The sequence below is a fragment of the Stegostoma tigrinum genome, chromosome 28 (assembly GCF_030684315.1).
Source record: "Stegostoma tigrinum isolate sSteTig4 chromosome 28, sSteTig4.hap1, whole genome shotgun sequence".
NCBI classification, from domain to species: Eukaryota; Metazoa; Chordata; class Chondrichthyes; order Orectolobiformes; family Stegostomatidae; genus Stegostoma; species Stegostoma tigrinum.
In genome coordinates this window covers 15,829,474-15,846,567 of record NC_081381.1, presented here as the reverse complement: position 1 = coordinate 15,846,567, position 17,094 = coordinate 15,829,474, and the positions used below count along the sequence as shown (strand labels likewise).

Genomic DNA, 17,094 nt, shown 5'->3' with positions numbered 1-17,094 from the left:
ATGTACAACAGTGACCAAGAAGCATCCATATCAGTATCGTCCAAATTTGCAACCTCTCTTACATGATGCAGTCAGGAGTCACACAACACCAGGTCACAAGCTTTCGAAGCGCTGCTCTTTCAGCATTCACTCACTCTGAGCCTACCTGGATGCTCACAGTGTTCTTGCCTTGCGTTGCCTTTGTGCACTTTGACCCGTCAGTCAGACATACCAGTCTCAAACTACTTCCGCCTTGCTATGTCGCTTACCGTGGACACAAAGCCAGAAACATTGCCCACCACCTGTCTTGATTATTGTTGCCCTATGGGTGACTGCTCAGGTCCTGGGGTGAGAGAGACAGAGACAGCTGTTATGGGCGATGAAAGTGAGTGGCACAACTATTTCTGTTGGCGCCTTTGGGGAGGCGACTTGAGTGAGTGGGTAGTGCAGAGTGGTGTTGGGGGTCGGAGTGTGAGAAAGTGGAAGACATGGTGCAGGTAATAGTGAGAGCGGTAGAGCATGAGCCTTGGCATGAGGTGGGTACAGTGATGGAGACAGAGTGAGTGTAAGGTTGCAGAGGGAGATGGCGATGTGTATTCTGGTGAAGAGGAGATGAACGTTCTTCCTACAAAACTCTACATTCCTCCAGATGGCTAAAAAAACATTGAACTGGGATGTAACTTTGACCTGGTCTGATATTGCTTGCTGTTGCGTCCCTCACTGCTGGTCTGGGGAAGAGGAAGTCCTGGCTCTGTACTACCCCATCCACCAGGACCTCTTGATCCCTGCCTGGAAAGATTCCTCAAGTCTGCCATGTCTAGTGAAAATATCAGGAACTGTGCCAGGCAGATTCTTGTCCCAGGGCACAACAAACTTCTAAAGATCAGTTCTGAGGAAGGGTCACCGGACCCAAAACGTTAACTCTGTTTTCTGCTTCACAGATGCTACCAGACCTGCTGAGCTTTCCCAGCAACTTTGTTTTTGTTCTAAAGATGGTGCCTGTATAAGGAATATCAGTTAATTATGGAAAATCCTGCTGGTAGTGAGTTGTTCTGGGAATGGTGCAAGTTAAGATGGGGCTGCAATTGGATGTGATCAATGCCCAATGGCAGGATATTTAGTGAACAAGGTAAGTTTGCCAAGATATGGTGAGAAAGTCCGCTGGGCCTCAGGGTGAGTAAATCCTACACAACTCACACTTTGCCAAAAATAGGCAAGATTCAGCCCTACTGTCATATGGTTGTTGACATGCTTGATTTGCAAAGTGAACATGGGGACCCTACGATCGAAGTTTTCTGCCACTTGGTCACCAAGGTCCCTGCAGTGGGCAACTTGTAAACCTTCTGTTTCCAATGGTAAATGGCTTAGCTGGATCCTCAATCAAAACAACACAAGCCAAATATCCTAGCCCTACTCCTATATTTGTCAGTAACACCAATATTTCTATATTGTGGGAAGCAGTGAATTATAAAACTATCGTAGAAATGTACTATTGTTAAATGTCAACTATTGCCTGGTGTATGTTGACATGTCTTCGCAACTGCATTGAAACAATAACTTGCGTTAGGTAGAGCCATGAGCACAGTGAAATGACCTAAAGTGCTAACAACCATTATCTGTTCCTTCTAGTCTCTCTGGAAACATTATTTAACGTCTCTCACTTCAATTCACAATAAGATGTTTGAAATGTATCTCAATGCATATCAATGGTTTCACTAACCAAACACAGAGCTACAGAACAATCTTAACAATACTGAATTGACTGTCAATATGCTGTGCAATGAATGCCATCTCATGTATAAATATTGTACCTGAAATGTATTAGAGTACACCAAGTCACTTCACAGGAGCATAATCAGATAATAATTGACTCTGAGCCAACAAAGGAGACATTAGGACAAGAGACTTAAATGTTTGGTCAAAGAGGTAAGTTTTAAACAAGGGAGATAACAAGGGGTAGAGCTGGATGAACACAGCAGGCCAAGCAGCAACATAGGAGCAGGAAAGTTGACGTTTTGGGCCTAGGCCTTTCTACAGAAACCCTATTTCTGAAGAAGGGTCTAGGCCCAAAACGTCAGCTTTCCTGCTCCTATGATGCCGCTTGGCCTGCTGTGTTCGTCCAGCTCTATACTTTGTTATCTTGGATTCTCCAGCATCTGCAGTTCTACTATCTCTAAGCTTTAAAGGACATTGTTCAGGACCCAGAAGAAGAAGGTGGAGAATTGAAAAGTTTTCGGGAAGTTTACTAATTCAGCTGTCCTTTATAATAATAGACCCACTTTCTCTGCAATGAAAGGCAAATGTGATTGAGACAAACTCTTATATTTGTTGCTTATACCACTCCTCACTCAAAGGGTATCTTAGACTTGACTACAGTCTTGTGCTCTTCACTGCCTTGCATTCATCTATGTTCCTCTTGTGCAATTCAAGGTGCTCTGATTCCAGTTTAATTTCAGTTTTGTTCTTCTTTGCAAACATTTGGCTGATTTCCAGAAATGTTTTGTTTTTTGTTTCGGGAATGATGATGAAAATGAAGAAAAAGGTTGCCAAGCAGATGCCTCCAAAGATGATGAAACTATATTCACCGAGTCCTTTCTGAAAGAGAAGGTTTTTGGAAGTTAGCCATCTGAGGAATATAAGTATACAATTATTTCCCAATTTCCATTCCCAGTCATTAATGAAATATCCAATTGAATATCAAGATGATAAACAGATGTAGCAATCAGCAGTAACTTCTAAACCTCGACTTCTAACACTTAGGTCAGGGGAAGTCTGCACATGAAGTTCCCTTTTAAGCCAGTCACTACCCTGGCTTGGAACTATATCACTCGTTCCTTCTCTGTCACTGGTTCAAAATGCAGGAACTCCCAACATTGTTGTAATTATCCCGAAACGTCATGGGCTGCATCCGGTTCAGGGGACGTCAGATTTAGACCTTTAATTTCCATGGTATTTGTTCTCTGGTGGTTGTGGTTATTTTGACTTCTCTGAGCTGGTCCCTGGATTTTGCATTTTTCTTGGGATGCTTTTTCTATCTTCTACCACGGAGGGTGCATATAAAATGTTTGTTCAAAGTATCTGTATTTCCTTGTTTCCCACTATTAACTCTCAGACTCATCCTCTAAGGGCTCAATGTTTATTTTAGCTACTCCTTTCCTTTGCATGTAGTTGTACAAGGTCTTCCCATTTTTAATTGTTTTGTTAGTTCACTCTCAAATTCTAATCTTCCCTTTCTAAAATCAACTTTTGCTTATTTCTAAACATATTGCAATCTTTTGGCCTACTCTAATCTCTGCAGCATTGAATGTCTTTTTTTCAATTTGATGTAATTCATAACTTCCTTGATTAACCATGGATGGTTCATCGCTAATGTGTAATATTTGTTTCTTAAAATCACCTTAAATGTCTTCCACTGCTAATCTCCATTTTACTTTTTAATCTATTTCCTGGGCTAGTTCAGTCAATTCTATCTTTGCGCTTCTATAATTCCTTTATATAATTTTAAATACTTAGTTTCAGCTGCAAGTTTCTTACCTTCAAACTTAATATGAAATTCCTTCATGATGGGAATAGTCTTTATTAGAGAATCACTTAGGGTTACAGAGTGATAGAGATGTACAGCATGGAAACAGACCCTTTGGTCCAACTCGTCCATGCCGATCAGATATCCTATATAAATCTAGTCCCATTTGCCAGCATTTGGCCCGTATCTCTCTAAACCCTTCCTATTCATGTGCCCTTTAAATGTTGTAATTGTACCAGCCTCTGCCACATCCTCTGGCAGATCATTCCAGCCTGTTCAGCCTCTCCGTATAGCTCAAACCCTCCAACCCCAGACACACCCTTGTAAATCTGCTCTGAACCCTTTCAACTTTACTATGAGGTCATAAATTAATCCTGTCTCACTACTCATTACTAGGTCTACAATACCTGTTTCCAATTAGTTCCAGAATGCACGTCTTAGAAACTATCCCAAAACACTTTACGAACTCTTCCTTCTGGCTAGCTTTGCCAATTTTATTTCTGTATAGGTCAAATAAAGCTTAAAATTACTCATTACTAATGATAGTATGTCTTACAAACACTAATTTTCTTCTTGATCTTTTTCTTCTCTGGTGTAGTTATTCAGGTGATATATAAATTACTCTCACCAATGATTTCTATCTTTTGCTACTTTTTATTTTCACTTAAATGGGTTCTCCATCTTGACCATTTGAACCAGGATCGTTCCAGAGTACTGCACTGATTACATGCTTTACTAACAGCATCACTTCATCCCCTTTTTGTTCCTTCCAATCCTTAGAAAGGGTTGAGTATTTTTGAATATGTACTTCTTTTGGGACACCTTCTGACTATGTAATGATTTTCATGTCATACTTATTTATTTTTATTTATACCCTCAATTTGTCTACCTTGTTGTGAACGCTGTCTGCTTTCAGACAAACAACCATTAATTTCGTCTTTTCACTTTTGTTTCCTATTCCAACCTATCTGCTAATGTGCTCATATGTTTGTACATTTTGTCCTATTGTAAGATTTCTATATATATAAATAAGCCAGCAATAAAGGTATATGTTGAGCTGAGTGAACAGTGGAACAACAAGAGTTAAAGGCAGTATATCCTCTGTATCAACGAATTGTGAATTTTCTTATCCATGCCAAAAAAAAAGTAATAACAAAAATTGACATTTGCGGACAACACTCACATATCCATGATTTTTAACCTACCTTTAAATGAGCTCTACACTGGAGGCTTTCACCATCCATTGGGGTTCCTCAGGAATTGAACCCTCGTGGATATGGAGGAATGACTGTGCTTATGTTTATTTCTCTATCTGTATCCCATTTAGACACACCTCAACCAAAGAAGGAGTTAGATGTAGGTTTTAGGGCTAAAGTGATCAAAAGGCAAGGGAGGAAAGCATAAAGTAATGAGTTATGTGATCAGCCATGATCTTATGGAAAGGTAGAGCTCAATGGGCTGAATGGCTTACTCCTGCACCGATTTTCCATGTTTCTTAGGTCCTGAACCAGGCTCAGAAGCACAAGTTTTACAATTTCTCTCATTCCTAATTGGCTGTCGCCATCGTTTCTCCCAGTGAAGTTTTCTGATTTGGGTTAGCAGTGCTTGATAATCAGGTTCAAACCTCTCAGAGTAGATTTCAAAATATTAAGGTCAACATTTAGACATCAAGTGAGTGAATGTAGGGTGACACTTACCTCTAAAAATGGGAAAATAAGACCCACAGTGAAGTTGGATAACCAATGCACTGACCCTGCCACCATGAAAGCAGCTGGCCGGGAAGACTGACGAAACATTTCTGTTGTTATCACATATGGGATAGGGCCTTGAATTGAGAAAGGTAGAATGAGTGCAGTTAGTGACAATAGCAGATATTCCACAATGTTCTTCCAAAATTAATGGGGAAGCATTGGACTGTTAATCCAGAGACCCAGATAATGTTCTGGGGACCTGGGTTCGAATCCCGCCACAGCAGATGGTGGAATTTGAATTCAATGAATATCTGGAACTAAGAGTCTAATGATGATCATGAATCCATTGTCGATTGTTGGAAAACCCCATCTGGTTCACTAATGTTCTTTAGGGAAGGAAACTGCCATCCTTATCTGGTCCAGCCTACATGTGACTCCAGACCAACAACAATGTGGTTGACCTGTAACTGCTCTCTGGGCAATTAGGGATGGGCAATAAATGTTGCCTTGCCAGCGATGCCCTCATCCTGTGAATGAAGAAAACAAATCAACCTCCATTTCATGTAAGATCAAAATTCTTTGCCCTTGTCTGAAAATCCTTTGTTGAATCTCAGGTTCAGATTCAAGTTTGGTTGGTGCCGCGGCTCTAACCAGCTGGAAAAATGGAAAGGATTCTTTCTGTTCTTTCTATTCAATCTTGGGATGTGGGATTTGCTGGCTGGGCCAGTGTTTATTGCCTCAGAGAATGTGATGCGCGATCCTTCTGGAATCTATCTAGTCTATCTAGCGTAGGGGCACCTGCAATGCTGAAAGGGAGGGAGTTCCAGGATTTTGACCAGCGACACTGAAGGAACTTGGAGGTGAGGGTGTTCCCATGTATCTGCTGCCCTTGTCTTTCTAGCTGGAAGTGGTTGTGGATCCAGTGTGAAATGACGTTGAATATCAAGGGTTTAGATTTGGTCTTGTTGCAGATGGTTATTGGTGGTTGCACTGTGTGAATGTCAGCTCAAGCCTGGATATTGTCTAGGTCTTGCTGCATTTGGACAGAGACTGTTTCAGCTTCTGAGGTATTGCAAATGCTGCTCAATATTATTTAATCATCAGCAAGAAATTCCCACTTCTGACTTTATGATGGACCGAAGGCCTCTTTGTGGAAAAGTCTTATCTGAGGCAAAGTATCACAGTTTCATCCCATACTACTGTTGTGCAGCCTCATTGCTACCATGAAGTTATATTATGTGGAAACATGGACGTACACTCCAGGTCCGATGTTGCATGAAGGTCAAGACTACCAAGCTGCTATTACAAAAATGGGGCTTATTTTCATTTGTTAGAATTATCCAACTGTGGATAATCCATACCTGTGTTTCTAGGCTGATATTATAGAATTTGGGTGAGAATCATAGAATCCCCACAGTGTGGAAGCAGGCCATTCGAATCTACACAGACCCTCCAAAGAGCATCCCACCCAGATGCTTGCCCCTATCCTATCCACATACCCTTGAACACTACGGGCAATTTAGCAAAGCCAATCCACTTAATTTGCGCATCTTTGGACAACAGGAAGAAACCAGAGCAACCAGCACAAACCCACAGAGACACAGGGAGAACATGCAAACTCCACACAGATAGCTGGGGTCGAACCAGGGTCCCTAGCACCGTGAGGCAGCAGCACTAACCACTGAACCACCACGTCACCTGTGAGCTGGTGAGTATATATTGTATAGTACGAGTTGTGTGCCGCAGATTGCAGAGACAAAAGCAATTTGTTTTCCTGTCTGCCATTGTCAGTGTTAGTTCATATGACTTCAAGAAATTGCATTTCTATAGAACGGTTCACAATGTCAGGTTGTCCCAAATTCTCCACCTCTTTTTTAAGCTGTCGAGTTGGTTACCACTTACAATGAGATTTTTAGCAGAGGGAGGTCACAACTTGATCATTAAACTACATTTAGATTTTCAAGTAGGCCTCAAGCACAAACTTAATCCTTGATGGATGCTCACATTAATCACATTGAATCGTGAATTTAGGCTCCAGTGTCTGTAATTGTCTCTTAAACCTCTCTTCTCTCTTGTTCTCTCTCCTCCTAGAAGAAGTTCATTAAAACTCTTAAATCTCTTTGACCAAATGTTTGGTCATCTGTCCAGATGTCTCCTTACATGGCTCAGCATCAAATTTTGTTTAGTTTATGCTCCTATGAAGCATCTTGAGATATTCACTGCATTAAAATTGCAATTTGTCAGGGTACAAACATTTCCTCTCTTTCATTTCCATTTTCAATGTAAATGGGTCAAACTTGCTTTTTCATATATAAAAGACATTTTTTATTTCCCCAGTCTGCCTATCATCCCAGCCAAGGGCAGTCAAATGACTGCCCACAGGCACCCTGCCAATGCTAATCAATTAGTGACCCCGTGTCCTTCTATTTTATGGCACAGCAAGTTAAAGGAACAACACTTCCCCAGAAATATTGCACATTCTTGGGATGGCAGGGCTGGGAGCAGGAGGCAGATGAATAGGATACAGAAATAAAACAGATAAATTAAACTCTTGGACATGCAAAGAAAAGCCACGGAGTAAAGCTTTGGCTGTGTAATGGAGTGAATGCTTTGATGTTTAAAGAGCAATGTTCTGGCCCTAAGTCAGCGAGAGATTCTGCAGTCTCAAGTTCCTTTCAGCCTGCCCTGTGAATCTGCTCAGCAGATTAGTGCTGATCTGCTGGCTTCACTCTCCTAGGGATTTATCCATGCTGTGTACGTCCTCCTGATGGATACCATCCCTCAGCCATAGGGATCACTGAGCCATTCAGGTCTGGTCAATGCAGCAAGCTTGGCTGTCCAGAACATCTTTGCAGACAAGTTGTGACCAGGATTTCCCATGCAGAATGGCGTTCACTGGATAAATATAACAAAGTTTCTTTTTCAATTCCGTTTTTTTACATTCATGGGCCAGCATTTATTGCCCTTGCTGAATTCCTCACAGGGTAACCACATTGCTGTTGGTCTGGAGTCACACATAGGCCAACTCCAGGAACAAATGGAAGCTTCTTTCACTAAAGGGCATTAGTGAATGAGATGGGCTCCCCCCCAACAATTAACAATGCTCATCATTAGACTCTTAATTCCAAATTTTTACTGACTTCAAATTCCACCATCTGCCCCGGCAGGATTTGAATCCAGGTCTCCAGAACATTACTTGGATTTCTGGATACACAGTCCAGCGAAAATACCATAAGGCTGTTGCCTCCCATACTTTATTCCATCTATTCAACGTGACCCTCTCGTTCACCCACAGAGGCCTCCAACTGTTTCTTAAATAATTCCAGAGGTGTAACCTTCCCTAACCTGTGTAAATAATCTCTCTGTGGGCTAATTGCTTTGATGGTTTCTAAATAATGCCATTGGGTCTTTGACGTTCACCTAGAAACACATCTGGCTACAAAAATGTCCATAAGACCATAAGACCATAAGACATAGGAGTGGAAATAAGGCCATTCGGCCCATTAAGTCCACTCCGCCATTTAAATCATGGCTGATGGTCATTTCAACTCCACTTCCCTGCACTCTCCCCGTAGCCTTTGATTCCTTGTGAGATCAAGAATTTGTCGATCTCTGCCTTGAAGGCATCCAACGTCCCGGCCTCCACTGCATATCTGATTTTGTTCTTGTCAGCCTGGATGATGTTGGGACGTACTGGTGAGGCTTTGACTCTTAAACTCCGAAAGAGTGGTGCTATTTTGGAGAAGTATGAAAGGGAGGAACATTACCTGTGATGAGAATGGGTTGGGGACTATCATTAGTTTCGATGGCTCAAACTGAAGTGAAGACTGGCACAGCCTTTGAAAATGCAGAATAAAGAAAAAGTTACAGAGCAAGGCCACTCAGTCTGTCATATCTGGACTAAAAAAAAATCTGCACAGGACCCACCTTCTAGCTCTTGTTTTGTAGCTCGAAAGCTTTTGCTAAGTGAACTGCATATCCAGGATTTTGATAATGATGGTAAGGACTTCTGTCTCTATCACTCTCTCAGCCAGATGTCCTGTTTCCTATTGTTCCATTCCACTCCTCCAACTCCAGTGGGATTATCTGTTCTTTCTAGTTGGCAGTTAGGCACACCATCGTTCTGCCATTTTCACATTCTGATCAATTATTCTGAACTATCAATGCCTTTTCTCCCCCAACATTTCACCACCAGCACCCCCAATAAATGCTGCAACCTCCACACATCACACCAGCTCTGAAGAAGAGTCATCTGGACTCGAAACGTTAGCTTGGCTGTCTCTCTGTGGATGCTGTCTAACCCACTGGGATCTCCAGAATATTTTGTTTTCAGTACAGATTCCAGTTTCTGCAGTAATTTGCTCCTATGATTCTACTTGCATTAGTTCCAGTTACTATAGTATATTCACTGCTGGCAATGAATTCTCTTGTTCACTGGGGAGACCTCATGCATTTGAGGGTTTTGCCTTACTGAACAGTTCCGGACAGTCTACTGCTATGACCTCAATACCGACCATTCACTACTTTATTACTGTATCCTTCTGCCGCTCTCATCCCTCTGTCCACAATGTCCAGTGCTGTTTCAATGAAATGCAACTCAAGCTCAAGTAATAGCTTGATTGGCACTCCATACACCTTCAACATTTACTCTCTCCAACACTCACCTCACAGTGGCAGCAGTATATAATGTCTACACAATGCACTGTAGCAACTCAAATTAACCCCTTAGATAGCACTTTCCAAACCACGAACCTTTACCATGCAGAAGGACAAGGGCAGCAGATACATGGGAAAACCCTGTCCTGAAAGTTCCCCTGCAAGCCACTTACCATCCTGGATTGGAAATATATTGGCCTTCCTTCAGGGTTGCTAGATCAAAATCCTGAAACTTCTTCCCTCACAGCATTATGGAGGGCCCCCAACAACAAACAGATTGGAGCAGTTCAAAAAGGCAGAGCATCACCACCTTCTTGATGGGCATGGCCAAGTGGTATTATTGCTGGACTATTAATCCAGAGACCTAAGGGGTAACTTAGAGGGTGGTGCGTGTGTGGAATGTTCTAGGGATCCAAGCTTGAATCCTACTATGGCAAATGGTGGAATTTGAATTCACTAAAATGTCTTAGATTAAGAATCTTATGATGACTGTGAACCCATTGTCAAATATTTTTAAGCTTTAATATGGGGATCCAATATAATAGTTGACCGATGCAATTCCATTGTATCGTGTCCGCATTCTGGTCCAGACAGATATATGTGGGTACAAACCCTACACAAAACAAAAGCTGAATATATAGTAGAGGGATATGACTAGAAAGCTGGTGGTAATTTCTCCCCTGCAGAATACCATGGCAATTATACAGTTAACTGTCTTTCCTCAGAGCTTCCACAGCACCTAAGGACAAACTGAAGGATCCATCAGGGAGTTGGAAGTTCCTCAGCCTCAGTAGTGCCACTGGGTGCCATGGCCATTGCTGGTACTGCAGCAGACAATCCCAGAACAAGTCCATGGGACAGAACCAGATAAATTCTGATGGTTTGCATCATTGCCACAATCCTGGGAGGCAATGGCCGAGTGGTATTATTGTTGGACTGTTCATCCAGAGACCCAGATAATGTTCTGGAGACCTGGGTTCGAATTCTGCCACAGAAGATGGTGGAATTTGAATTCAATAAATATCTGGAATTAAGAACCTAATGATGACAACCATTGTTGATTGTTGGAAAACCCCATTTGGTGCACTAATGTCCTTTAGGGAGCGAAACTGCCATCTTTACCTGGTCTGGCCTACATGTGACTCCAGACTCACAGCAATGTGGTTAACTCTTAACAATTAGAGATGGGCAATAAATGCTGCCTAGCCAGTGATGCCCTCATCCTGAGAATGAATAAAGGAAAAAAAAAGTGATAGGCAATAATACTGGCCCAGTCAGTGACATCTATATGCCACAAATGACTCATTCTTATAAAAGGTATTTTATACATTTCCAATCTTAATATGAGCTTTGTAAACTTAAGATCTCCAATTATGACTCACAATTTCTTTTGACATTCTTTAATAATTTGCACTGGGCCCATCTTTCATTTGTGTTTCCCCATTATTCCCCAATTTCCCCTAAATACCTTGCTCCTTTGGTCAATTAATCTTTCCTGCACTCCAGTCAGCTGCTTGAACATGTAACCCACTGTGGTTTTTCTTTTTCAGAATGTGGATGCTGCTGGTATTTGAAACCCATCCAGTATTGCCTTCAAACTTCATAAGTTGCTGATTATTTTGGATGGCTGTAATGAGTCAGCCACATTTCTGTGGGCTGGAGTCACATATAGACCACACCAGGTGAGGACAACAGATTTCCTTTAACAGAAAATCTGTTAAACTGAAGTGGGGGCGGCACAGTGGCTGAATGGTTAGCACTGCTGCCTCACAGCACCAGGGACCCAGGTTCAATTCCACCATCAGGTGACCATCTATGTGGGGTTTGCACATTCTCCCCATGTCTGCATGGGTTTCCTCCAGGTGCTCCAGCTTCCTCCCACAATCCAAAGATGTGCAGGCTAGGTGGATTAGCTGTGCTAAATTTCCCATCGTGGCTATGTTCAAGTGCCCAGGGATGTGAAGGTTAGCTATGAAAAATGCAGGGTTGCATGGAGTGGGCTGTATGCTGTTCAGAGGGTTAGTGTGGACTCAATGGGTCAAATGGCCTGCTACCACAGTGTAGTGATTCTATGATCCTATGAAATGCTGACAAAAAGGACTAGATTAATTTAGGATATCTGGTCAGCATGGACAAATTGGACCAAAGGATCTGTTTCCATGCTGAATGACTCTGGGCCCAAAACATTAATTCTGCTTTCTCTCCACAGGTGCTGCTGGGCCTGCTGAGTTTCTCCAGCAATTTCTACTTTTGTTTCAGATTTGCAGCATCTGTAGTTCTTTGTTTTATCATAAATATTTGCTAATTTGTTTGAGGGAAGGAAGTGATCATAGAATCTCTACAGTGTGGAAACAGGCCATTCAGCCCAACAAGTCCACACCAACCCTCAGAGCATCCCAGTCAGACACATTCCCCTATAACCACCTAATCTACACACCCCTGAACACTGCAGGCAATTTAGCACGGCCAATCCACCGGTCACAGGGAGTTTGAAGGCAATACTGGATGGGTTTCAAATACCAGCAGCATCCACATTCCGAAAAAGAAAAACCACAGTGGGTTACATGTTCAAGCAGCTGACTGGAGTGCAGGAAAGATTAATTGACCCCACACAGACACTCGTCCGAGGCTGGAATTGAACCTGAGTCCCTGGCACTGTGAGGAGGCAGGGGCTAACCACTGAGCCCCTGTGCTGCCCCAACGTGGCTCATTGCCCTCTAAACCCTTCCAACTCATAAGCCCATCCAGATGCCTTTTAAATGTTGTAACTGTACCAGCCTCCACCACCTCCTCTGGCAGCTCATTCCACACACGCACCACCCTCTAAGTTGCCCCTTAGGTCCCTTTTATATCGTTTCTGTACCATGTTAAACCAATGCCAGTGATCCTTTTTCAGAACGACCCTGGTTATTTGGTCGTCATTACTGAGATTAAAACTCAATTCCAGATTTTATCATTTGAATACAAACCCCCCCAGCTGTCATGGTGAGAATGTGAACGTATTTCCTCAGAGCATTAGCGTTGGGCCTGTGGATTACTTTAGGTTTGCATTCTCTCCACAGATGTTGCTTGAGCTGCTGAGCATTTGCAAAGATTTTGATGTTTTTACTTCTATGATTCAGTGTGTGGCTGTGGTTCTGATTTCCTACATTAGATTCCAGTTGTTCCTTTCTCATGGAGTCAGTATCACTTTACCAATGTGAACAATGTGACACCGTGTTTGGAAAGTGATCAACCTCAAAACACACAAGGGACAAGCTCATGTTCAGTCAGGCTCCTTGAGTTATAAATACTGTTCAGCCTCAGGGTTGCTATATACAGAGTCTGATTGAGAAGGAATATAAATAATTCAGTTGCACAAAAGATTCATTCATCATGTGAATATTTTTAAGCTTTAGTATGCAGATCCAATTTAACAGTTGTCCAATGCAATTCCACCGTATGGTGTCCACATTCTGGTCCAGAAGGATACATGTGGGTACAAACCCTACACAAAACAAAAGCTGAGTATATAGTGGAGGGATATGGCTAGAAAGCTGGTGGTAATTTCTCCCCTGCAGAATACCATGGCAATTATACAGTTAACTGTCTTTCCTCAGCGCTTCCACAGCACCGAAGGACAAACTGAAGGATCCATCAGGGAGTTGGAAGTTCCTCAGCCTCAGTAGTGCCACTGGGTGCTGTGGCCATTGCTGGTACTGCAGCAGACAATCCCAGAACAAGTCCATGGGACAGAACCAGGTAAATTTTGATGATTTGCATCATCACCACAATCCCCATCCCAATATTTGTTTTACAACTTCTTTTAAATTATCCAACCTTTTTCTCCGACATAAGATACAATTAGATTGGAAAAGGAACAAAAAAGTAAAATTGCTGGTGAAAATCCACAGGTCATTCAGCAGCTGTGGAGAGAAAGCAGACTTAACATTTTGGGTCCGACGACCCCTCTTCAGAATGTCAGTTCTCCAGACCCGAAACATTAAATCTGCTTTCTGTCCACAGATGCTGACCAACTGGCTGAGATTTTCCAGCAATTTCTGTTTTGGTTTCTGATTTCCAGCATCTGAAGTTCTTTGTGTTTTTTTGTTTGGATTGGAAAAGAACAACATGTTAAACATGTCAGAGGTGAAAGATTGTAACTCAGCAAGGCTTCAAATCTTAGTTTCAACAACCTAAAAATCCAAGTCATGTAGCAATTCAATTACTTAAGTTTTTATCCACTCAGCGGTTGTGAGTATCATTGCCTAGAAAAGCATTAATTGTCCATCCCTAATTGCCCAGAGGGAAGTTAAGAGTCGACCACTGCTGTGGGCCTGGAGTCATATGTAGTCCAGACCAGGTAAGGACGGTAGTTTTCCTCCTTAAAGGACATTAGTGAACGAGAAGCGTTTTTCCTGACAATTGACAACCGTTTCACAGACATCATTACACTCTTTAAATAATTCATTGACCTCAAATTCCACCATCTACCAGGGCAGGATTTAAATCTGAGTTCCCAGAACATTCCCTGGGCCTCTGGATGAATACTGCAGCAATAATACCACTAGCCATTGCCTCCTCCTAAACCCAAGGAAATACGGGACTCCTATCCATCGGATGGACCTTTAAACTGCAAACATACTTGTTCAGGTCTGACAATTCAAGCAATAAAGGAGGGAATTCACCTGAGGTCATCTCTCACAAGCAGATGAGTTGATCCTTCATCTGTTGTACATAGAGATTTCAAAATGGCAGTGACTTAAGCAGAAGATGTAAGAGCTGAAGTAGACCATTCAGCCCATCAAGTCCACCCAACACCCACTGAGATCATTGTTGACCTGATTATCCTCAACTCCACTCTCCATCTGCAATTGTAACTCGCCTTCAATTCATTTGTTAGATGAGTACATAGGAGCATATGGAGAAGTCAGAGTGCATTATATAAATGCAGGTTCATTTTATGGCACTACAGTGCTGTATTTTGCTGTGAAGCTGGGTATCACTTCACTATTGGGGTTATTGTTATTCCACAATCAGTGGCTGTTCTGTCTAAGTTACTTGTAAAACTCAATTTGAAATCCAACCGTATTAAACCAAATTCGACATGACTGAAAACAAAATCTATTGATGTGGGAAGAACTCAGCCGTATACACAAAAGTACACAGACTGAAATAAGGCCAAAGAGGTTTCATAAAAAGGAGAGTATGAAGAATCAAATAAACAAAAGAATACTTATTATACTTACTGGGTCCTATTGCGTGCCCCATAACATAAATGATTATGCAGGCTATGCTTAGATAAGGCATTCCATCAACGTTATCCTGAGGAGAGAACATATTTATGCTTTTTAATGCGTTTTAACATCCGTCTTCACTTTACATTGCAGTTTCACAATTGTCACCAAATAGGGGGTTCATCGAACATATTGATATTAAGCAATGTGTGGACTGATGAAGGATTAACTGTCAGCAGAACATTTAGATCTCATGCCAATATTTCAATGTAGAACAGGGGAATTAGCCCTAAGTATTCTGGTCAAGGTTTCTCACTTATTTAATATCAAAAAAATTATATGTCATTACTGTATGGGCGAGTTTGCTGTGAATAAATTGGCTGCTGTATCTACATTCAACAATGACCTCATTTCAAAAGCACTTTATTGGCTTCATTGGGATACCCTGAGGATGTGGAAGACCCTATATAAATGCAAGTCTGACTTCCTTCCTTGCTTTCTCTCTCTCTCTCTCTTTCTTTCTTTCTCTTCCACTTTCTCATTCTTTCTCTGGTATAGCTATAGGTGATATCATCACTGTTATCATCCTAGCTGATGGTCATACTGGACATGTTAAATCCCATAGTGAAACCTGGCTTGATAGACTGTTAAGTTTTGTTTGGGCCTTTCTTTTTAGTGGTGGGCTGTCACTGAACATATTCACAAGAGGCTGCCAATGTACTTTTCAAAAAAGAAGAGCCCAGACATTGATATAAAAAGGAACAGCTGAAATATCAGATAGAACATAGGAACAAGAATCAACCATTTTGTCCCTTCAGTTAGATCAGGTGATTGATTCCAGAATGTAAACATTGGTAAAAAGAGGCAAGAAGATACAGCTTTTCATCTTACACTCATCAGGACTGAGAAGCAAGAAACCAAACTTAGAAAGGGTATATTAATTTAAATACCAGGATCCCTGGTTGGCATGGAGAAGCAGCAGGATCTGTTAGTGGTCAATCTTAGCTCAATGATTAATTTTGGACCAGAGAAGTAGACTCTGATTGGTCAGGGTATTGCCATGGAGAATGTAATCAGATCATGTATCTTAATGTCCTTTTTCTCTGCTTTGTCATGATGAGAGCAATTCTTCTCTCTTTCAATATCCTGATCAGAGGTTTGATCAGTGCAGAATTATGGGTAAGCTGGACCAACTCACCAGTAAAAGGTCCTGGGTGACAGTATCTGAGCCATTGGTAGGAGGTATGATCGATGAAGATATATGGGAAAAATATAAACATGAAGACACAAGTCTACTTTCCAGGAATTAACTTGAGCTGAATCTTACTTTGCCAGCTCAAGTATTTTACTAATCTTAGTTAGATCCAAAATAATTAACTGCTGAGCTAATGGTTATTTACAAAAAAATGTTAATTATTATCTACTAATGATGGAGAGAAGTTATAGAGATTTGATGCTGTAGTTTAATATTATGTTCTCTAGAGTTGCATCAAAATTCCCAGAGCATTTCCTGTTCCCTGTTTACTGTCCCTTGCTGAGGTCATCATGCACATAGAGGTTCTCAGACAGAGAATGCATCAGTAAAGGGTGTATGCACCCACCCCTGGCCCCAGTAGATCGAGAAGCATTATAGTAGCTCTGTTTGCCTTCAGTCAATTGCCAACACTACTGGGGCTTGACCTTCAGTATGAGTTTTGGTCTGATGTCTGGAACTGGCTGGTCTCTTTGCCAATTTTGACATTTCAGTAGTTGCTCCCTTATGGCACATAGTCCTGGGATGTTCTTCAAACTAGGATCCCCATTGCTGGTGGTCCAGTGGGCTTTCCCTTTGCAAATGGGATGAGCACAAACTCAGGAAAGTGGCATGTAACTGGGTCAGATCCTTGGGAGGTTGGGGGTGTTACACAGGGTGAACAGAGTTAGTGAAGATCTGTGTCAGCTTTAGGTAACTTCGTTAGGGTTTTATCCCAACACTTCTGACCTTGGAGTAAAACTAACCCTTCACTCTAGGCTAATAAAGTTCAGTACA

At 41.8% G+C, this 17,094-nt stretch overlaps 1 protein-coding gene across 2 annotated transcripts in view; it reads right to left on the bottom strand.

Annotated features, from left to right (window-relative positions):
* Positions 1 to 2,089: 2,089 nt before the first annotated feature.
* Positions 2,090 to 17,094, bottom strand: part of slc2a1a (solute carrier family 2 member 1a) — a 46,699-nt gene continuing 31,694 nt past the window's right edge. For both annotated transcript variants that reach the window (XM_048561629.2, XM_059655648.1), the window contains 3 exons: positions 15,078 to 15,153; positions 5,200 to 5,327; positions 2,090 to 2,574 (listed from right to left, as the gene is read on the bottom strand). In XM_048561629.2, coding sequence (XP_048417586.1) covers positions 2,350 to 2,574; positions 5,200 to 5,327; positions 15,078 to 15,153 — 429 coding nt within the window. In that variant the 3' untranslated portion in view covers positions 2,090 to 2,349. The remainder of the gene's footprint in view (positions 2,575 to 5,199; positions 5,328 to 15,077; positions 15,154 to 17,094) is intronic.